The sequence below is a fragment of the Larimichthys crocea genome, chromosome IV, assembly GCF_000972845.2.
Source record: "Larimichthys crocea isolate SSNF chromosome IV, L_crocea_2.0, whole genome shotgun sequence".
Lineage (NCBI taxonomy): Eukaryota > Metazoa > Chordata > Actinopteri > Sciaenidae > Larimichthys > Larimichthys crocea.
In genome coordinates, this window is record NC_040014.1 from 2,881,753 (window position 1) to 2,906,249 (window position 24,497).

The 24,497-nt window shown below is 41.0% G+C and overlaps 1 protein-coding gene across 4 annotated transcripts in view; it reads left to right on the forward strand.

The window, feature by feature from the left end:
• Positions 1-24,497, forward strand: part of rxraa (retinoid X receptor, alpha a) — a 103,749-nt gene that overhangs the window by 64,103 nt on the left and 15,149 nt on the right. Inside the window, exons 4-6 of one of the 4 annotated variants that reach the window (XM_019271559.2) lie at positions 12,567-12,717; positions 15,189-15,368; positions 20,672-20,856. In XM_019271559.2, coding sequence (XP_019127104.1) covers positions 12,567-12,717; positions 15,189-15,368; positions 20,672-20,856 — 516 coding nt within the window. Of the gene's footprint in view, positions 1-12,557; positions 12,718-15,188; positions 15,369-20,671; positions 20,857-24,497 lie in introns of all 4 variants that reach the window. The other 3 variants (XM_019271558.2, XM_019271561.2, XM_019271560.2) reach the window with 3 other exon arrangements.

The following is a 24,497-nucleotide window of genomic DNA, read 5'->3' on the forward strand; positions in this document are numbered from 1 at the left end:
CCTTTATCGTCAGCCAATTCTTACATCTCGAGCAACGCTTCTTCCCCTTAAGCTCTGTTCTGAACATCCAGACTCACTGACATACTGTGGTTGTGCTTTAGGTTTTTTTGGGGGGGTTTTCTCAGCGAGGAACCTTTGAGTTTGTCGCATCTGTTCTGTGCATTCCGGGTTATCTGTTGTGTATGTTGCTGAGGATCTGAAAAGCATCTGCATTGTTCTGAGGGCCACACACTGTCAACAAATACATTTTGACACACAAAAGACTTTGCCTGCCATGTGACATGCATACTTTATCTTGTTGATCTTGTTTTGTCGTTATAAGTCCTGTCATCTCTTTTCTTTTTTTTTTTTGGAGCTGTGCGAGGGGAAAGATGGCGAGACATCTCCCCGGGTATCCGGTCGGGGGCCGATGCCAGGCCACAGACATGCCCATTAGGCTCAGACCCATCAGTGGTCGTGTCTGTGGGCTTGAACTCACCGACAATACAGACCAGCTCGCGATCACAGACACCACAACTCTCCAAGCAGCTGGAATGGATTATCTGCAGGGTTGGAACACATTTAACACTTGCAATGACAATGGCAAGAGTTGTCTGGCTGTTGTTTTTTGCACAGGAAAAAAAAAAAAAAAGGGGGTTCTTTATCATCGGACCACTGCCGACTCCCATTTTCCATTTTGAGGCTCAGGCTGTACCCTTCTGACTTCCGTGCTCTCCCACTGAAACCGTCCTGAGAATCCTAAACCAACAACAGGCCTCCAGTGTCTTTCAATACGCCTTAAAAATACATATAAAGCTTGAGTGTTTCTGGAGTCTAACACAGGCGGAACACTAATGTAAAAAAGGTGTAAATGCTTTACAAGGAATGGAACACGCGCTTAATAAGTTATAAATGAGCGGCGATGGTGATGTCATGCGCCAGTTTTGGGTACGTCGTGTTTAGGCGAGGGGTCGCTAGGAGACTGAAGCACAACACACTCGGGAGAAGGAAAGAGAAAGAGAGAGGGACAGGAGGGGGAACATAGTGGACCTCAGCTCCTTCCTGTGTGGGAGTAATAAAGGTCCATTCCGCTGCTCTGGTCTTTGATGGACCTCACTCTAGTCACTCTGTATGACATCATGGTTGCATGGCTCTAATGGCCGCACAAAGGGGCTGTGTGTATGGTCCCCGGAGAACAGTTAAGGCTCTCTAACGTCAATCAACCCTCAAATGGATGGGGGAAAAGATTTTTTATTTTTTTTGCCAAAGCTGTCTCCAGGTAGCAATTAGAAGCAGTTTTAGAGACCACTTTTTTTTTTTCCCTCTGAGCAGTGGTAGTTCAAGGAAGTGAAACTAATGCGTCGAATTAATTTAGTTGTGCTTCACCAGGAGTTTAGTACACAGTTCTTTTTTTTTTGTTTTGTTTGTTTTTGTTTTTAGAATAAAACAGAGAACAGGATGTGCTTTTGTTTCAAAGCTTCCCTGTTACATAAAGAAACTTTCTCACAGTTTAGTAAGACGTTGCCATTTGTTGTGCTGCAGTTATGTATGTAAATTTCATGCATCTGTTTTATATTAAAAAGTGTTCCAGCAGAACAGGGAGTAAGTCATCTTTCCTTCTCTGGAAAGCTTTTATTGTGAAACATATGCAGGGAGTGTTGACTTGTTAAAAAAAAACACAGAAAGTAGAATTTATTAGGTACACAACAGTATTTACACCAAAAACAGAAACTTGTAGCATCACAGTGTTTAGTTGTGTTAATGTAGATCCTTTAAGCTGTCATGCTCCCAATGGAATCTACTTTGGATTAGTGCTTTTTATTCTAGCAGAACATAGGCCATCATTTTTAAATCACGCTACAGTATGTATTGTGATAGCACCAGGGCCTGTGTGTGTATGTGTTCTGACTTGCGTGGAAGGCCACACAGGAGACAAGCCATTTAGGAGGTGGCATCTATAAGGGATAGAAACAGTAACATTAGGTTTAAATTTCAGGGAGCAGCCTTTCAATGCACACTCTAGACGTTGTGGTTTTAAATACCGAGGGGGCACACATTTATTTTAAAGCTTCAAATAATCCCTTTAGGGCTTTAATTGCTGATGGTGTGATCTTACTGCAACTCAACACTGTATGCGGACAGACATGTTCACTGAGGCATGTCTGTGAAGTATAATGACACTCACTGTATGGCTGATTATACTTTTGTCACTGCTGAGGAACCTGTACAACCTGTAGCGGTTCACAAGAAGTAGTTATGGAGATAGTTCTCTCTCAACACAATGGCTCATGCAGTGTAAACAAAAAAAAAAAGGCAAACATAGGTCAGGCAGTGTTTTGAAATATTACTTTAACCTGAGGTAGCAGATGGTTGGGGTTTTTTTTTATTAAACATGCAGTGATTGACAGCTTTTATTTTTTCCACTGAAAGGTAAAAAGGCTGAAAGGTGAAGAGGCAGCCTTAGCTCAGACTTTTCAGAAAGCTTCTAAAAAAATAAACTTTTCATACTCCTAAAACATGATTACCAGTTTTAACTCATACATGGGGGAAAAAAGCAAAAAAAAACAAAAAAACAAAAATGCTGAGTTGACGATCAAACTACACACATAATCAGCTCCCACTTCTTAATGATTTACGGACCGGATAACACTCATAAGAACATTAATCAATAACCTACCAGATTACTCGTTAGTAGCTAGGGAAAATAGCAATAATGAGAGCCTGTGTGACTCCTGAATAAGCAAAAACAGTCTGTTATAAACTGGGCAACTTGCTCACAGATTTAACAGTCCGTAATCTGCTGGATGGTGGACCATGGTAACACTTCTCAATGACTTGCAGGATGTAATCAATCTAATGCTGCTAAATTCAGTGGTTTGACGCTGAAATACTGTTTGAATTAGTGCTGGAGTGTGTGCTGTTTGACAAAGGGAATACTCTGATCATTTTCTTGCAGCATACTAGAGGACACCGTGATAAATGACAGGAAGGTAATGGGCACAGGGAATGAATCACCGGGTGGCTCTTGTTTTGACAATGGAAATACCTCCTAATTCATCACTTGCTACGGGACACATCAGTCGTCATTGGGAACACTAGAATACTCAGGCTGATTTACAAATGGAAAGTGGAAATACTAATGTCATAAAGGAATGGATGGTTATATGGTCAGTTAATTGCTGGAGGACTTACCAAGAGACATTAGAAACCCTTGTCAATTAATCACTGAATGACAGTCATATGACCTACATGAGCATGACGCCACCCACGAATAGGCTTATTATAGAATTCTTACACAGTGTTTTGAGCTCGTGAACCTGGTTGATCTAACATGGAAGTTTTCGTGCCCACTCTAACTGCACACCAAGCCAGATTGATGCAAATTACAGACCAACTAAATTTGGAAAAACAAGTTACGTTTGTTTATATGTAATTATTGCACCTAATTGATGGGCAAAACAAGCTGTCAGTGGCTGAAAAGCAGTTTATTAAACTTTTTCTGTAGTAAATGGAGGCTGTGCATTATTTAAGATAATTACACTGTTGTACAGTCTGTTTGAAATTAATATGTATATCTGCAAATGTATGCCAAATAACTGATACTGCAATTTCTTTTACTTGATTAAGAGTAAAAGAAATTAAGTGATTAAGAGACTATTAAAGTCTTGAAATAACTAGTTTTTAAAAGGTAGCTGTAATAACTACCCACTTATCAAAAAATAATACACTCTGCTTCGTGCAGCATTCATTTTGAAAGTGCATTACTAATTGATACAAATAAGATCATGCATTCAGTTCTCATAGTCATGAATCATGTATGTTTTTTAGAATGAGAATATGCAGTATATAACTTATCAGAACCAGAATTGCATGGTGATGCTTATCAGACACCATGTAAACATGAAGTTATGGAGACTGACAGGCTACTCACTGATTGGACAGTTTTTAAATGTGATAACTGCATCATCATCATCATCATCGCCACAGGTGTGAAAGCATCCTGAGAAGTGTGGTTTATTTCTGAAAAGAGCGGAGAGAAGGCTGTTACCATTCAAACACTGTACCAACTGGTGTAACGTCTGAGAAGGGAGTGTCTCCAGGGTGGCAGGAGCCACTATGTCAGGGGCAGGCTGTGCGGTGCCTGCGGGAGGCAGCACAGTCTCCTGTGTAAAAAAACAAACAAAAAAACAACCCATATGCTCATCCACCCAAAGCCAAAAGGACACAGTTACATACGCATGCATACAGACAAAAAACAAGCACTCATGCATGCTCACATAGAATTCAGAAAGACTTACATGCACACACACACACACTGACATAGAAAAGAAAAATACATATATGCATGCTGCAGAGTCATCCGTGTCGGTCCACACACTGCTGGATGGATGCCACAAACACATGCACGCATACTGCCATGCTGAGGTGAGGCGACAGCTGAAAGTCACTCTGCGTATTCCCTACTTCACTTCCGTGAGACTCGCTGCCTTTCATGCCACTGATAGTCTTAATATGCTTTTTTCACTGTAACAAAAGTTTCTGTCAAAACACACACACACGCACACAGGCACACATACGCGCCAACAGTGCTTGCGCTGATTCATTTTATCTGTTGTGGCACAGCATGGGGTGAATGTTGGAAATCTCCGAGCCGTCTAGAATAATGTGCACTTCTGCTAAACTCTATCCACTGGGACAGAGCGGAGAACATGTTTTATTATGGTGATAATCATCATGGAGCTATTCTACAATAAGGCAGACTTTGGAAGGAACTTGTGTGTTGTCACTAAAGACTTCATTAACAGTTACCAAATAATTTATGTATTCACTTTCAGATCATTAATAAGCCATTAAAATGCATGCATTTGGGATGCCAGGTTGTGAGCCCATATGTAGGTGAAGGATCCCTGTCATTTCATTATATCCTCTGTTAATGGTCCTGATTTATTCCAGAAGGCTGCACAGCATGAAGACCAAATAATATTTTTAATGGCCCACAGTAATAACAGACATGCTTTATGCTTATGTTAGATGGTTGTAATTTAAAAATAAATAGATTTTAAAAAGTGATTTTGATGCTGTTTTTTCCACTTAAATCATCAGGCCTGCAGTTATAAATGTAAACTCACAACGTGGCAACCTTAAAGTTCATTTTAATTAAACCTGGTACGACAGCTTATTACAACAGCGGTAAGCATCGGTATCATCTGTGAAGTATACTTTATCGTACTGGCAAAATCATATCTTATTATTTAACTTAGTTTGAAAGTTTCTTTGGTGTAAAATGTAATTTTCGCGTGTCCTCATTCACCTGAGCACATCTTTTTTCAGATGCTAAGCAGAGCAGAATATAGTTGAGACGATGACTTGTAATGATGATAAACATTTGAGGATTCATTTCAATTTTCTAACAGTATATAGCCCCATTGATGTTATGAGAAATCTACATCACCATGATTAACATTGATATCATTGATGTTGAGGAAATTACCCGGATTATATAAGAAAAGAGAAGGTACATTATATACAAGAGCGAAGCAGCAGGAGAATATATCTTTTACAATTATTAGGGCTAGAAAATCTTTATTTTGGATGGATTTGAGGTGTGGATTGTGAAAGGTTCCCTGTGGAGGTCTTTATGTTTTACCCTCTAGTCATGCTTTGGACCAGTTTTTCTACGAGTAGGTCCCTATTTTATTGATATTGTGCATGCACATGGTTGACACAATATGCACTCCTGCCAAGGGTTTCACATCATTCCACTGCAGCAATGGCCAGCAAAGACAGACTGAAAGACAGCAAACATGGATGTAAATAGTTCTTGATTTAAAAAAAAAAAAGAAAAAAAAGTGCATTGCTAACATATTTTGAGCTCTAAAAAAAACATGTATGTAAAGATAACTTATGTTTGTTTACAAGAAAACCCCACAGGGCCCATTAAAATCACATGTCGACACATGCTATATGAACTAAAATCCGTCTGTCCTTCCTGTTTCCTTATCCTGACTTTAAATTTACAGTGACGTGACAGACCTACAGACGACCCCTAAGCTCTTCCGCAAATAGCTGACCGGCAGTCTGAACTATTCTGTGTATAGTGTGCGTGCTCACACCCGTGTGTCTGTTGATTTTGTGCACGTTTGCAAAGCGCGTGTATAAACAGGTGTCGTTCAAACTCAGTAACAGTGCCGTAATTGATCCCAAAGGGTGTCTTGCTGTGAATATACCCTGAAGGCCATTAACAACAACTCCCCCCGTGTGCAATTCAATCCTCCGTCTCATGCTGATACGTGTCCAGATAAGACTCACACACACACACACGGGGGATGAGAAGAAAGTTCTTACTCATTCCTCCCATACTTTGCGGCAGCGCCGAGATAAGTTTGCTTTCAGGAGGAAGTGATTGTCACGAGGTGTCAGAGGTTAAAGGTGACCCCTTTTTAGGGTTATCATTAGGTTACATCAAGACCTGATCCCTGTCCTCACCTCTGGGGAGGCAGCTGGGTAGGTGTTGTCTCCTGTCAGCACGAGATTTGTATCCTGTCCACTCGCACCTGCTTCTAGCTTTTGGGCACTCCTTCGTTCTGTGCCTCGAAGCAAACGTTAAAATATTTATTGTGGTTCAGGGAGTGATACAGTTTTGGACAATAAGATCTAAAACAGTAAATTGTAAAGTAGAGCGTTGTATTCCTGGCCGGTTGTTGCACCGCTGCAGAATGGAAAACCTGATGGAAGAATTCTGTCAGGGCGTTTTGAAAGAGTACTGTGAAGATAACTTTCTCTGTTAGAAAAGGTGCCCTTGAACTGGAAAGCAACTGATTTTCCACATGAGGGTTGTGCATTGAGGAGTGGTGCACAAGGATTTGATGTCTCCTTTTGAAGTGTCTTCATGAGCAAAGTCTGTGCTCTGACTTGGTGAATCGTGTTAAGCCCGTCTTAAGCAGAGGCCTCCACTCTCTGCGCTCTTCTTTCCTTTTCTCCTTCGATCACTCATGGGACGACTCCTTTCTTTTTATTTCACCACCATGTGTGTTGTCTCAGCATACTAATAGTTTACAGGACCCGCTCCGCTACCAAGATGAGTCTTTCTATTAAAGTGAAGCAGGATTGAGTAAGGCACCTGAGACAAGACTCACAACTGTATTAGTTTTGATGAGATTCTATTCAATTATTCTTGTGTTTTGTTACGATAAGACACTTGGACTTACTGATTAGCCTATGTTTATGAATGTGTTTGACTATCTGATCCCACTGGTGGTGTTGTTGCCTCTGTGGGTATAAAGTACAGATTAAGACATTAAAAGACAGCAATATTTTCCAACTGATCATTTTAAGTCAAACATCTGCTAGTTTCAGCTTCTCAAATATGAGCATGCTTTTAAAAAAAAATCAATTTGAAGATGTGTCACCTTGGTTTCTGGGAACACGTAATGGACATTTCTAGAAATCTTTGGAGATTTTCAAAAGCTTCGTGGAGAAGCAGTAGATTAATCTATTAACACAAAAATCGTTAGTTGCAGCTCTTGCTCACAGATGTTTCTGTTTTGTTCAGGTGTTTTTAAGACCCTCCGCAACCCCTTAGGGCACAATTTGTGTATAATAATTGATAAATTCACATTTTTCATATTTTTTAACATGAATAAATTCATGTAATACCTCATCTAAAAGCTTGCAGCACATTTTTTGATATGATATATGACATGGAACAAGGTTTTATTTTACAGCAGTACACAGTTTGCTGCTTACCTGCTAGCTTGCGGCTACAGTATGTCTCACTAAAGTAAAAAAAAGCTGTTTGTGGTTTTTTTATTGTGTTTTTATGAAACTAACCCAAAACACCATTTCTCTCATAAATTTAGTGCTGTTGACTAACTTTTACCCACGGCTCTTCAGGGCTAACACCCATGTGAGGAAGTCATTTTTATTGCCTTTTATATGTTTGAATATTGCAGCGTTAAGCTGAAACCAGCGGGTGGCACAGGGCATATAATCACATGTATCAATTCTGTGTAGAATCTGACACCCACAGACCCCTCTCTGTACCGGCTGTACCAATCGAATGTCCTCCACAACATGTTATGTAACACCTGCAGCACATGAAATAGTGTTATTCAGCAGGAGCATTCCAGGCACTCGTGTTGTACATTGTTCTGCAGGGAATCGTATGTCCTACATTTCCAGCCCTTGATGTTAAATGCCCCTCATTTGTTTCTCTCTCTCTCTCTCTCTCTCTCTCTCTCTCTCCCCCTCTCAGTGTGTAAAAGTTAGAAGCCCCCCAAAAAAGAGGAGAGGATTGTCAAGGGGTTTCCCAAGATGATTCGGCCATGCACACAGCTGGCATACCTCCCTGTGAAGGGTCACATGTATGTGTTGTAGGGGAGGGCGCATGTATTCTATTTCCAGAACCTGTCCTGAGCCACTTTAATCCCCCCCGCCTTGCCCTCCATTGCCATGGGCAGAAGAGAAAGAAAGCCCCCCTTCCCCACCACCAGCTTGCCCACCCCACCGTTGGGGAGCAATGTTGCTGAGATTGAGTTGCAGGTTTACTGAAAATAGATTGTGAGTAGAAGAGTCTTTTCTGTCAGGCACACAGAGGGTTTGATAGAGCCGATATCAGCAAAGGAGACAGCTCTGTTAGTGCTACGCTGCGGGGGGAAAACACTAGACTAGAGGTGTTTAACTGAGGTAAGACCTCAAGTTGCAAGTGTGTGTGTGTGTGTGTGTTTTGCATGTAGGTGAATGTGCAGAAATGTGAGTGTCTGCACATGTCACCGAAGCTGGTTGCAAACAAATGATGCAGCTGTTTTGGTGCCTTTGTGTCTTGGAGGAGCTCTCTAAATTCCTCTTATTCCCTTCAAGGAAGGCTGTAGTAGTATTTTTCCAACATAAAGTTGTATAATAGTAACTTTACTTATTTGTACTTGTACTATTGTTTATTTCAAATTGAAAATATTTGTTTAGTTTAAAGCAACATTGTGCAGAAATTGGTACTTTTGTGATTTTGTGACCCCAGTTTTAGATTGTCGTAAATATGAACAGCTGTGCACATATATATTTGTTATGATCACATTACTTATGTAATAAGTAATCCTGGATCCCGGGTTACGCTGCCCCATTGCCAAGCTCCGGTTCTGGTATGGCTCCACTCCCCATTCCCCCACTCTCTGGTGCAACACCTTGGGTACAAACACCAACACTTCCCCCGGGCTCTGAGCTCACAGTCAGGGCAGCGTGGCTGACAAACTGAGCCAACGTTAACTAACAGCATCTATAGCTCACAGCGGTATCTGTCAATAATCAAAAGTTGATGCGGAGCAGCTGAAAGCATTTTCTCTATAAAATATGATCCTGTTTCACCAAAATCAGTGAAATAGTTGGTGGTTAGTGCCATGAAGTGTTGTGCACTTTTCATAGGTAATTGTACCTGGAGCACGAAGCTACATAGTGCAAGAACAGGTGTATGAGGTGCAAACTGGAATCAAGTAAATGCAGTATGCCATCAAAATGATTTAAAATGTAATTCTATAGTAGAAAAATGGTGCACTTCAATATAAACTATAGTCATTTTTTTTCTTGGTATTTTTGTTAAAAGTGAAATATTGATTTGGAAAGCTCGGCAGGATAATAACGTAAAAATAATCGGAGCATTTATTTTTCCGAAGCAGCTTTGTGCGCGTGTTGCTTTCAGTGTGTATTAGTGTAAACAGGGTGTGAAGAGCAGGCCTGGGGTAGGTGCCGGGGTGTGAATGTAACGTTTTTTCGTGTGGTGGAGGGCTTTAACCTTTTCAACCCTCTGCACCCATCAGTGGATCCATCATCTGAACGCAGCCAAACATTCAAACCCACATGAGCTTTTGATTTGAAATTCAAGTCAGGTTACCAAGTCAAGTTCCCATGACACCACATATGTCATGCTGAATTATGTGACAGCGTGTATAAAATGATGCAGAAGAAGACGCCTGGAATTTTCTATTTGATGTGATGGTAAAGCACTGTGGTTTGGAATATTTCACTCAGTGTAAGCATACTGTAGCTTCAAGCAAAAATGTGTGTATATATATTTATATATATATGGCATTGCTGGCATTTTTTCTAACTTTGAAGCTATTTAAGAGGAATCAAATATCAGAGTGTAAGGTGAAATGAGATGCCAGGAGCCACAGTGTGTACGTGTCTATGTGTGCACGACTGTGTGCACTACGCATGTATGTGCATACTGCATATAAATGATTTTGTGTGTGGCTGTGCGTCAAAGCAGCTGCTTCATCTTTATGACATTGTAATAGATGTTAAAGGTTAATACTCGTGTGTGTCTCTGGGTAATCAGAGAGGAGATGATACATCTTACCTGTACGTGTTTCAGTGATGTCGATGTGCGATGCATCGGCTCCTTTGTGGACGATCGCGTATTGTACGTCAAAGGTTCAGGAGAATTGGAAAAGAGTGAAAATGAAGGTTAAAAAAACAAAACTGTTCCAGTCTTGAGCAAATTTCAGTTTGCAAGAAGCAGAGCTGCTCTGTGGCTGTGGAGGAGCTTAGTCATGTCTACAAGGCAGGGACCTTCCAACGAAAGATGCAACTGACTCATACAAGAGACTAAAGGTTGGGATGTCTCAGCCTCTGCTGCATACTTGTTTACTGCTCTTTTTTAAAAAAAAATCTTTGCCTTTTAATTTCCTCCGCTCTCTGGCAAACACCAAGACATGTTTTATGTTTTTAGGAGTGCAATCAACAATTATTGCGCTAGATTTAATATATAAAGAAAATTGTGGCTAACGCCCAACACTATTTGCCAGCACCCTAGGTGGGTTGATAATAAAGCAATAAATTTGTTTAATTAGTCTGTTGATTAATCAACCAGTCATTTCAGCACCACTCCTATAAGCCGCTACTTTTTTCACACGCTTTGAACCCTGCGGCCTATACAACGGTGTGGCTAATTTATAGATTTTTTTTGGCGCCATACTGCCGATTTTCAGGCACAGTTTGAAAAAAAGCTTGTCTTAAATTAAAACAAAACAAAAAAAAAGTCTTCCGTGTACCGTCTTTCTGTGTAAATATCTTATGTCACAACATGAAAACCTGCTTATATTCAAGTGGGGCCTATATATGTACAAAATGTATTTTCTTTTCAAATTTAGCTGGTGCGACTTATATTCAGGTGCGCTCAATAGTCAGAAAATTACGGTATACCAAATCCAACTGTCCCTCTGGTGACATATTGCACTCTTGTACTGTTCCATGTTTTCCTCCTGTTGCCTTGATAAATTATGTGTATAATCAGTAGAAGGCTATATAATGATAACTAAAACAGAAAATCTGTAGTTGCAGCCACAGAGTTTGTAAATAAATGTGCTGAGTCGCTGTGTATACCGTGTGTTTAAGAATGCTGTAGCGTATACATCTTGATGTTCTTTCATTGTGCAGCTAATGTACTCTGTCAGATCACTGTAAACAGCTGAGGGGCAACAAAACTCTCTCAGACTGTCATATATGTCCCGTCATTATAAAAAAACTAAATGGTCCGTCTGTCTCTGCTACATTATGAGCTTAATTTAGAGCCAAGACGTGTTTGTGCTATCAGACATGTCTCGCATGTGGTAATTTAATGAAAACACGTCTGGCTATATGAGCCCATGCGGCTTCTCTGCCAACTCTGTTCCGTCTCTCAGCCCTTAGTTGTGGGTGTGTTTGTCGGGGATCCACTTGTCTGAATATATTCCTTTTCTTCCCCCACTGTAATGGCATTTTAGCATCAGCCAAGACAACCAGACTAGCACTTTTACTTTTTTTTCACAACGTGGTGCTAATGAGTAGCGAGCCTCTGTTCCATCAAATACATTTAGTGTTTAAGGATGATTTATATCCTGCCTCCTAATGTATCTCCTCTGGAAACAGCGTGGTGCTAGTTATAATAATTAGTCACCCCTCGATGTCCACTTTTAGAACGAGGGGTCACTTTGAGATTAATTTTTTCAAAGCTCCTTTTTATAGCGAGGGTGCGAGGCAGTAAGACTTAAGGGCTGCCGTTGCACCGCCACTTAAACAAATGATGTGTCTTTATTCCGCTGTAGTGCTAAATTTTGCAGCGGAGTTATGCTCGTGCTGAACATTTGGGAGCCAGCGGGGCTTGTTGAGCGCATGAATAAAAGAGTTCCTGGGGTGGAGTGGTGCAGGATCATGCTGAGCCAGATTTAGATCTGAAACGGGAGGGAGGCGAGAGACAGAGGGAGCAGTGGGAGTGGGCAAAGAGAGCTGCTGCTAGGACTGCCGGCCATCTGTATTGAGTATCAGAAGTCATAACATCCTTTTCACTTTCTGCATTTAGCAAATTGTTGAGGACACTCTGCATGACATAACTCCACTCAGATTTATTTTCCCTGTTTGTATGTGTAACCAAACCTTCCCAGTCCTTTAGAAAACCTGGCCCCCGTTCAATAGCTAATGTCATCAGATAACTATGCCACACCAGCTAAGCTATGTGACGGGTTTGTGTTATGGGGTGTATGATGTCACTGGGTTTTGAGTTCACGGGGGCTGCTTTGTGACCTGTCGGCGTGTGTGTTTTGTGTGTGTTGATGTTCCAGCTGAACTCTCCGATGAACTCGGTCAGCAGCACGGAGGACATTAAGCCCCCGCTGGGACTCAACGGCGTGATGAAGGTGCCCGCCCAGCCCTCAGGCACGGCCCTGTCGCTCACCAAACACATCTGCGCCATCTGCGGTGACCGCTCCTCAGGTGAGTGACACTGTGACGCATGGGAAGAATTGTACAATAAACTCAGTGAATTCAAATATTTAAAAAATAATGATGTGTTGACGTTAATTATTGAAACAATTATTTGAGGGAAAACAACCCGTGTGCAGTTCGTTAAGAGAGTTTTCAACTTGCTTGCCTTTTGACCTTGTTAGTGGTGTTACAGCTTCATGAGAAAATGCATTATTTAAAACAAGAAATCCTGATTTATGTTTTTTTTGTGACTCATGATGTGAAAGATGGTTTCAAATTCTTATAAATACATAAAAATTATAAACATGAAATGAAACTCAACTTGATTGGAGATGACAATTTAAAAGTGCACACGAGTCAAAGCCTGACCTAGATGTCCAGGGGATTTTATGTGTAATTTAGGCAAGAATTGTGGGGAAAGGTATAAAAATAATTTCTCAACAGCTGGGATTGCACAAGACTCCATTATTGCCAAATGAAAGGAAAGTGGGAATACCCAGCATCTTACTAAAGCTGGTGTTCTGACCACATTGAGAAACCTCCAAAGAAGATTCAAAGATGAACTCTGGTCAGAGAACAGCCCCACGGACCGCTCTGGCACAACTACATACTGCAGCGTTTTGCAGTGGGACATCTTTCTGGAAGGACAACAGTCAGCGGAATTCATCACAAAACTGGGCTAAAAGGCAAAGACGCCAGCAAGAAGCCACTCCTGAGAAAATGCATATGAGGGCAGCAAACATAAAGGCACATGAAAGAAAATGGAATTATGAGGCAAAAGATAGTACGGTCTGATGAAACCAAACCTCAGTTAAGCTTTGACTGAAATAGAGAAGCCCTGTGTCAGAGGGAAACCAGGCACAACCCATCACTCATCTTGTAGCATCCCTACCGTGAACTTTGGTGACGCCAGCATCGTCATGGTGTGGGTGAGCGTCTTTATTTTTTTTTTGTTTTTTTTCTGCAGCAAGAAAAAGACTGGAGATAAATAAATACAGGCATTTCAAAGGAGCCTGTTTCAGAACACAGTTTGCCTGTGAGCAGACATGAATACTGTGCCTCTATTGGATCGCCTTCACGTGGGGCTGTAAAGCTGCATTCTGGAGTACACAAGGGCTAATCTTGATACATGATAACATGTCAGTTTTTTTGTGAGGACTATATGAATTGCAAAAACATACGAGAGCTTTTTGAAGTTCACTTTCATGTCCAAATGTGCTTCATGTATGATTCTAACAGGAATCAGAAAGATATGACTTGCTGGCAATGTTTTTGAGAGAAAAGCAACCACATCTAACACTGAGGGCACTACTTTCATATTGACATGGCTGTGCATGTCAGTATGTATATTGATGGTTGTCACACTGTTGTCCTCTTTTTGGAGATCTAAAATGTCGCTTCATACCAGACTTAAAACTTCCACTCCTCATTGCAAGTTTCAAGTGAGTCTTTTTTTATCTGCACAGGTTTCTGTAACCAAAGTTCAAACAGAAAACACCAGTGTTAATTCTTTGACTTTTTTTACCCTTTCACACAGCACATGCTCACTCAAAGGTTGTCTTAATCACTTGCTGTCATTTGGTTTGTGAGCAGTCTTTACCACTTTAACCACAAGAACTTTTAACCCATCGCTAACAGTTAACCCTAGGCTAATAATGTAAAAAGCAGTCCTTTTTGCAGAGTTGTTCAACTCTTTTTTTTCCCTCACACACACAACAAATAACCCTGTGTTTAAATGTTTTTTTCTGGGGATAACCATGGAAAAAGTTCAGCCCCAGGATGAAGCTGGATATCTAATTCATCGGACAGTTTTAGCATCATCCTGCGTCATCGGTGCTACGTGAACCCAAGGGGGAAAATCAAAACAATGTTTAAGAGCGAGTCATGCTTCATTTAACTCTGCTCGGAGGCTTTATTTATCTTCTCTGGTGGTCCAACTAGAAAAGAGCTAACAAAGAAGTGGTTTGAGCAATGCTGGAGAATGGAAATGGACTCCATCCATCATAAATAACAAAAAAAAAAAAGAGCTGTTAAGAACAAGGACGTGAGAACAGTACGGTAACACAAATCCAAGAAGCCCCCTCTGCAGTTTACCTTCAGTAGGCCCCACTTTTCTTCCCCAGCCACCTCGGCATAACTTCCAAACCCAGAGTCTGTTCACTTTTTGCTCTTTTGCTATCTCAGAAGCTCGGTCTTGTGTGTTGTTTGTGTGATTGCATATTATTTCAGACTGTTAAAGTGGCTCTGCTGTTTGGAAAAAAACCTGATACTAAAGCTACAATCCATGGCTATGTTGCTGCTGAGACAAATTATTACACAGAATGGTGGACGGGATAAGCAACCCGCAGTGTGGAGCTGTTACCACAATGACAACCTAAAGTGTAACCTAGACAAAAAAATATATATGTATATGACTCAGGAAATTTTGTTCTACTGTATATGCATTGGAAAAAACCCTCTGTGTCTCTCTCTCCCCTCAGGCAAACACTATGGGGTATACAGCTGTGAGGGCTGCAAAGGTTTCTTCAAAAGGACAGTGCGCAAAGACCTGACCTATACCTGTCGTGACAACAAGGACTGTGTCATTGATAAGCGCCAGAGGAACCGCTGCCAATACTGTCGCTACCAGAAGTGTTTAGCCATGGGCATGAAGAGAGAAGGTACAGCACATACCGTTGAGGATAAAGTCCCACTTATCCATTCCCCCATTCCGTCTGCTCTAATCCACATAAACACACATTTAGACACAAATAAGGGCCCTTTTTGAAGGATTTGTGTAGTGACCAGAAAACACAGAATACCTGTATACTATTTGGTAACAGTACAGGAATTTTTTATGAGATCATCCCTTTCAAATCTGCTAACAATGTGCACTTACCAGTTTAACCCTCTGGGGTCCTGTCAACGGCTCTGTCAATTGCTTTTGCAGTCGTAGGCGTTTGCTCAGAACCCAGGCGATTAAAGAGGACAGGCTGATTGACTGACTTTATTTGGCAGTACACTCTGAACTAATCTGAGTTCGGTGTGTTCTCGAACTGCAGTTGAATGCACTCTGAAATGATGCCAGTGCATTCACTGTGACTACAGGTTAATTCATTCAGTGGCGTCCAAGCAAGATACAAAAGTTTGCAGTAGAAATGCACAAAACCTCATAACTTTTAGATGAGTTTGGTAATCGGAGCAAACAATGGTGCTTCCTTTTGTTTGCAAAGCCACTTCTTTGCTCTTTCAAAAGAATAAAATTAGATTTTGTTTGTTAAAGTGCTGCAATGGGCAAATGTTGAGCTCCTGGGATATGACATCCAGGTTAGAAGATGTCCCTTTCTGCTTGCTTCCTACAAGTAAAGCAACTTTTTCCCCCCATCCTGCCTCAATCCAATTTTACAGTAGCGCTTGCAGCTATGATTATGCTCTGCTGTATTTAAAGATGTTCTGCTTCAAGCACTACTTTTGGGATGGAATAATGCATTCAGCTGTTGCAGTATTGCTGGATGTGGAAACAGAGTGAGGGTTTGTGAGAACAGGCAGTCCTCTGGGAGTTCACTGATGTAGACTGGAGAAATAAAAACATAACAGTGGAACTGTGTGAACTTCTGCCTCCTTGGCATCCCCTGAATGTCACCGCTCGTGCTCTTGTGCTCCTAATTATTTGTGTAAACTAGGAGGTTGTGTGTGACAACCTACCTAGTTATTGGGAACCTGCTTCTTTTCACAAACACAAAGATTTTTTTGTGTTTATTTTGCAGGATACTCAATACACAAAATTTAATCAAAGAGTCCAAATTGGATAATGTCTTGTAATTGTACGGCACGGTGAAAACGTGTACCGCATTCCTCAAATTAAAGGCTACCGATGGAATGGACACAGTGCTCCTGCCGTTTTCAAATGGATGTAGAGATTTAATCAGTCGCATGGTGGAGGCCAAAGATACAAAACATGTAGTTGTGAAGGGCAGGCCATTGCTCAAAATTTCACTTTATAATCATATTGTCAGTGTCCATGTAAATGTGGTTAAAGAGTTAAAGTCATACTGAGACAGGCATCTCTTTCATACACAAAAAGGCTTTATGTCCTTTTTTTAGGGTCTGTTTCAGTACACCTAGTCTGTCAAATTCAGCCATAAAATTATCAAAGATCAAAGTTCATTGTTATTTATTCATGATACTTTGGACAGCTTCTTGACAACATACATTGCATATTTAGTGAATGACTCCAGTGTATCGTTGAATGTTTTACGACAGGAAGGGCTTCATTTTACCATTAAAGGATTTTTCCAAGATACAACAATCAGACATCCCTGCAAATTCAAACCACTCTTCCTCTGGCACAAAAACGCTCTCCTCTCTTAGTCGAGACTGGGGATTATAGAATTTTCCACTTTAACCATTTACATGGTTAAGGTTTGACTCCCATGAATATCATAACTGAAGCTACAGCTCCAAGTCCTACTACTTTTAGCTTCCACTTTTGAACTCAGTCAGTTAAAAAAATATGAAGAAAATTGCATTTGTTTGTTGATGTTAGTCTCTTTCATGTGAAGTTCCTGCATTGGTTAGTCAGAGAACACCAGTGGAGGCCAGCTAATGAATCATTTTCTGAGAGATATCTAAGCAGTGTAGTTGGCTTGTCTTAAGATTGTCTCAGAACTATTCATTTAATGACAAACATATGATCTCAATTGACTGGAGTTGTTCTGTGCATGTACTACACATCTTTAACACAGAATCCTTAAACTGACTTGACTATACTGAATCCCCATTGTCACTGAATGAATCCTTAGCTTTTAGAAGTGAAGCTTGAAGTTAAATATTTTTTTGGCCTGTTGAAGTAAACATGCAGCTGACATGATTGAGGTGCAACGTGACTTTATCACATTTCCATCAGACACGTGCTGACAATATGAACAGTCTGTGTGCAAATCCCAATTAGAAGTGGCATAAAACAATAAATAGAAAATCTTCAACTTTAGCCATGTATCATGCATACAGGGCACACGGTATAAAGACTGAAGCATGTTCACACAGACTTTCTCTTTTTATGGATTGCGTGATTGTTTGCATGCACTTCACATTCTCAGTGAATGGGACTAGCCCTTAGCACCAACATTATTGATAAAGACTGTAACTGTCGATGCTGCACTTATTGCTCTGTAGTTTTCTAAAAGCAACCCTGATTCATAAACATTGAGTTGGCAAATACTATCTATGATTACGGGGCAATACAATAAAGCAGCTCCGAGGACAGATTACAGTGTCGATAAGGAAGCGCTGGGTTATCTGAGGGGGAAAATATCAGGCAGTCAGGTGTGAATTTTAACACTCCACGAGGGTGTTAAAAATATTAGCACTCTCAGCAGTGCTGTTAAGCACTCTTTCACACATTGAACAAATCAATCAGTGCCTCTCACTGTTATGGTTACTGTATTTAGAGAATACCCATATAGAGTGCATCAATTATACTAAGCAATGTCCTGTACAGAGGAGCTGCAGAGCAAAGATGGTGACAGGTGTTAACCAGGTGCAGGTATATCCATGAAGGATGTAGCTTCACTGTTTTAAGCTCAGTGAACAAGAAGAATACATGATCTTAGGTTATTCCATCCAAGGACAATTTGTCTTGACCTCTACTTGGCCTCTCCTCACGCTTGCTTTTATTTATATCATTGTTGGGCACTTTACTCCTTTCAAGGATATTATCATTTACTGCCTTTCGCCTCACTCACAGTACTGCCTAAGCCTCCCCCTACACCCCGAGGGCTGTGGTTAGAGAACAAGGCAGCAGTAGCCCAAAAGGCTAAGCGAATCCACAGAAAAACAGGATTAAATGAATTTATGCTCTCCCAGTCAGGAGAGGAGAAGAGGAGGAGGTTGGGGAGGAGGAGGGGGGGGGTATAAAGCTAACATGATTTCAGCCCTCCTCACCTCTCCCTGACTCCAACACAAGTATTCTACCCTTGGGCTGACCTCCACCACCAGACAGCAGTTCCTCTAAAATGGGGCCCCTTTCCCTCTCCTCCTCTAACAACCCCTGCTTCCCTTCCTCCCCCCAACAAGACCACGGCCTCTCTGATTCAGGACTTGGAATAGAAACCAGAGTAGGGGAAACGTAATAAGACAGATCATCCTGCAAACCAAGTATGTGATGTGTGTGTGTGTGTGTGTGTGTGTGTGAGAGGCAGGATGGTTCTCCAGGTGTGTATGTAAGCTTGCATGCTGACATTGAATCTCCAAAAGCCCTTTATCATTCAACACATTGTGTCCAGAACTTTTTATTAATCCATGTGCCGAGGACAAACTCACAAAAAGCCACAGTGCTTTTTTCTGCGGTGTCTTGAATTAAGTAAATTATAGCCTTTTGAAAAGACAAAGCACACACACATGCATCTTTTCCATCCCTACTCGAGGGTGGAGGTGCGGTTTCTCTTGCCTTGGCCACAGTGAGTCTCGGTGTCTGCTCAGCACACAAACCATTTCCTGTGTCTCCTCGCCAAACCAATCAGATGACAGAACCAACACGGTTTTGCTTTAACCATTTTTTATTTTTTTTTTAATACACAGCATGAGAGGGAAAAAAAAATGTACAAGACAAAGTCTTCATTGATTTGTGTTCAGGGTTTTTTATTTAAGCTGTTCTGGCGGCAACACATGGCATGAAGAGGGAGTGACAGGTGATACATTATTTATATGTCTATAAATGACTTGTGTATAAAAGGAGCTGGCTGTTTGTCATTGAGCACTGCATGAAAAACACAGCTCTTTGATAAGAAAGCTTAGAGAAGTCCTTGAACATTTCCACGCTGCTGCATCGTGCATAATGTAGGTCTAAGGTCCTAAATAAATTCCGTGCGCACTGTCGAAGCAATTATTGATGATTGAACTCTCTTGGATATGTTTACTGGCATAATACATAGAGGGTCATGCACTATTCACTGGCTTACAGAGACACACTGACTAAAGCAGGCACTCACACATGCATACACTCCAGATTGGTAAGCAAACACACGCTCAAGCATGTACATGTATATTGAATGTATGAACAAGTGTCAACTATGTATTCGGTTCTCTACTGAAGCGTGACAGAGTATGGACTGTTTGTTTTCTTAAAATCAGCAAGAATTCAAGCATTTAATCAAACAGAAGATTTGTTGTTGGAAGCTGTTCCGTCTTTTTCTGAAACAGACATCTGCCTTTCCAAGTCAATTGGCATAGCTTGGTCGTTTTTTTTACAAAATGACTTGCTCAAAGCTGGATTCACAGTGGCAAAAAATTCTTACTTAACCTGTTTTAATGCATTTACATTGAAAGTTGCAGAATTAAAGCTACTCTAATAAATGTTTGACCACTAGGTGGCAGACATAACTAAAAACACACTGGAAAAACACACATACATAGTATCATGTTACAAAATTGTTATTGTTAACATGTCAACCCACATATAGTAATATTTACATTCATTTAGATGAGTGTAAATCCAGTATTCACTCTTAAAGCTATTGTTATCCACCAACTCCACTTTCTTTGTCATCGAGTAACTAACTTTGCCTTTTGGTGCTGACCTAGCTGGTAGTGCCCAGTTGATCTATCGGCCTACGGCTTTTTAAAACAGTGTTGAGTGAATTGAAACAATAAATGTGAAACCATAACGATAAGCTAAGAGAGGCTAAAATAACCCCAAATTTGGCAATGTGTAACTACACAATGCCATTTAATTGACTGCCAACATAAAAACTGTTGATTAATGCAATTTTAATGTATTTATTTATACTTGTACAGTATAGAGTACTTGAAGCTAGGTAGAAAACAAACAACATTCTTTTGAACCCTCAACTAAAATCTTCATAATCAAAACCATTTTGACCAAGTCTGCAAGGCTGAATCTTTCTTTCAACGTACATGTGCTCTTGAACATGCACTGACATTGTAAAAAAACAAAACAAAAAACAGCAGTAGTGACCGGAACCAGTTTTGTTACATGCAGCCGTTCAGGAGGAGCGCCAACGAGCCAAGGACAGAAATGAGAATGAGGTAGAATCCACCAGCTGCGCCAACGAGGACATGCCCGTGGAGAAGATTCTGGAGGCCGAGCAGGCAGTGGAACCCAAAACCGAGACGTACATTGAGACCAACCTCGGTGTGCCATCCAATTCGGTGAGTTGGTATTTTTATACATTCTTTGGCAAAGCCTGACATACTGTGTCACTCTGCAACAAGTCATCACTCTTTGTACATAGTCATGCCTAAGGACACAAACACACACACACACAGTGGGGGATTTGTTTAGATCTTGGAGCATTTTTTCCTCTCATAGTTACGTCTGTATTTATTCAGGGATTGCATTTAAATAAATGGTTACTATTCTCTGTTTTCAACCACCATAACTTTACTCTGACTGCAAATTAACTATAAAAATGGACGACAGTTTGAATACAGCTTCTCTTCTAGACTGTGTGTGGCCTTTATACATATGTGCACATTAAAACACTATGAGCTGTCCTGATAGAGACAATAACCAGACTCACATTCATCACACGTGTCCGTTATTTTAATATATCAGAACACCTCATTGTGTATTATTGCTGGCATGATGAAAGCATTTTTATAGGGTGTTAGAGGTAAAATCAGCAGACATGAAGTGGAATACTTACTTACCTCCTCTCTTCTGCCTTTTTCTCATACATGTGGGGACTTTAACAGTTTTACAAAACCTACCATTGACCAATGACATATAATTACCTGCACATTTAAGTAGTATTAAAGTGTCTCCCTACACAGTATACTATGTACTAATGCATAGTTTACCGGTTTTGTAATTACCCTGGAAGAACTCCATGTCTTATTTTGTTCTTATAATGATACAATACACTATAAAACTGTAAAGATGTTCAGCGCTACTGCCAGTAAGACTCACTGTACAGAAGAGAAAGTAAAATGTTCTTCAGATTTATGACTTATGGCTTCTAGTTTATTTTCTGCTTTCCAAAATCTTCCTGGAGCTGTCCCAACATTGTCCACATTTTTCCCCCTTTTTTTTCCAGCTGAGTTGCTCCTATAGCCCTTTTTTCAGAAACAACACACTCTAAAATGTGTCTGCAATCTTTCATCTCAGCTCATATATACTTTTGTTATTTCTCATTTTAAGTACAGTCCCTATAATCCAATTTGGATTGGCATGCAGATTGGAAATTGGACACGTTTTTGAAAAGTTTTTTCATTTTTATTTTCTCTGTAGCTGATGAAGCTAAGGTTTTTGTTGTGGAGTCTAAGGCTGACAGTGGAAAAGTTAAAACTCTGCTGCCTGCTGTGAAAGATGTCGATGAATTTTGAGTGAGATTACTGTCCTCCCTTTTTTAGTCCCTTTGGAGGTGACTGCTTGTGCTGCACAGAGCTAGTTTACCTGTTCACCTTGTACCAGCTACTACACTCAGCTGTGAGTTTCCTCATCTATCCCCTAAGTATCAGCTGGGCACTGTGCGCTGTCTTTGACACAGAGGAGACTAAGAGTGATGAATAATGCAACAGGCAGACTGTTCCTGAAAGCATCCCACAAAGCCTCAGCTTTCTCAGGAATTCTGCTGGAACATGAGAAACAGCGGAGCTGTGCAGCAGCCTACCAAAAAGAGGCAGGCGGGGGGAGGAGGAGGAAGAGGAGGCGGGTGAGACTGAAGGAAGGAGGAGGAGGGAGGGAGGACTTCTTCTGGGATTCATCTGCTTCAGGGGGAGGGAAATGTCCTGTGAAGTAAAGGTAGAAGGCTGTTATGTGAGTAAATGGGAGCTATTTTGGGGGGCCAGATGGAAACGTAGGAGATGAGCGTTGACATTAGGGAGAGGGGGAAAGAGTTGTGGGGGAGTCACGGGGGAGCGGCTGGCAGCTCAGACACACTAATGCACTGAGTGTGTTTGGGCTCAGCCGTGGTTTGTCCCTCGATGCCCGGTGACTGCTGAAGAGAGATGAGAACAGCACTGATGTGTATGGACGCACAGGGCTGAGAAGTGTATTGCTTATCAACTTAAAATGGAATCATATTGGGATTATATCTTGTCATCAACCTACAAAACTGTCCAAATTCTAAACCAGTGTACAAGTTGTACATGTCAATGCCTGTATGTATTTAAAGGGTCATTGAACCAAGTTCTAGTATCTTTCAGTATGCATAATTTGGGTCTTGTATACTTTGATATGTCAGATTTCCATTACATGATTATTATGGCAAAACAAATTCACGCTAACAGTATTATTACAATATTTCTAGAGAGTTTGACAAACAAAACAAACCAAAAAAAAATACTATTGATCAAATTTAACTTTTATTGGGTATTTTGGCAAATTAATTACACTCAGCTACAACACTGGCAACAGTGTTATTGGCACTTTATTAACATAATATCAATATTTCATTTTTAAATATCACAATAACACTATATTAATGTTTGAGATATTCACCTCTGACACTTTAGCTGCCGCCTCAGCACAGTGCAGCGGAAAGGAATTAAGGTTTGAGCTTTTCAAATGTCAGTGTGGAGTGCTTCGAGAACCATCAGTAAATCTCAGATTACCTCCATTGTATCGAAGTGGCAGCAAAGATCTCAACACACTCGAGAAATGTTTCGACACACCCCTGCCAAGACACAGTTTGATTACTGATATTGGTAATTAGGTGTTCCACAGCAAGCACAGGTGGCCATGTTGGGAAGTCACAGAGGGTGGTCGTCCTTGTCGCTACACTAGCAACTGCTGTTGTTCATCACTGGCAGGTGGAAACAAGTGGCTGGGAATGCTGTGTGTCATGTAGCACATGGCTGTCTGTCTGCAGCCACCCGCAATCGACCAGCAGTGCATGGTGTGGGATGGGGTGGGATTAAGCATTCCAAGTGGAGAAAAAAAAAAAAAAATAATAAAGAAAGACTTACTGTATCTAAAACCTGGGCAAATAAAACTGAATGTATAAATTAGGAGTGAGCAAGAAAACATCACTTTGAACTGACCCTTTAACCAGACTTGAGTCCAGAATGTTTGGCAGGGCATCGGCATGCAGGCTGTCCTGACCACAAGGACTCCCCTTCTCTCTGAGTCCACCCCCCTCCCCGTGAGCTCTTCATTGAGAGGCGCTGCCCCATGCTATAATTGATCACAGGGTCCAGGCAATGAGTGTACATCATGAATAGGCCTCCGCCACTGTCTAATAGCTGGGGTCTGGCCAGCCTGTATAAAGTGTGTTTATCTCATGGTGACCTAGAACAGGAGTTAAACAGGCGTTAGTAATTTGCCTTCAGTCAGGCAAGGAATGGAGTTTCTCTTGGAGAGGAGGAGAAAGGGGGGAATATGCTATCATTCACTAATCCTGGGGGTTTCTGTACTTCTATGTATTGTATTATTTCTGGATGGCTGTTCTATCGCTGTGTGTGTGTTAATTTATATAAAGATTTAATCCCTTATGCCCCCCCCCCCACCCCCGAAGGCAGGAGGCATTCCTGTCGAATGTTATCGATAATTAGTTGATGATTCATACACGGTCCAACATATGAGGACGTTTTTTTTTTTGTTGTTGTTGTTTTTTTCCAATCGGAAAAAGTGGGGCACTCGAGTAATTCATTTTCATACTGATCTGTATGAGTACCCAATTTTCTCTCGGTTGTCACGCTAGTATAGTCTGGCTCAAGCAGAATAATGAAAAATTGAAAGGCAAATCTTTCGTCTTCCCTCCTCAAGTGATGAAAATTTCATGGGACAGTATGCAAGCCTGGCATTTCTCCAAGTTGCTAGGATGATCGGCCGTGGCGGTGGAACGTGC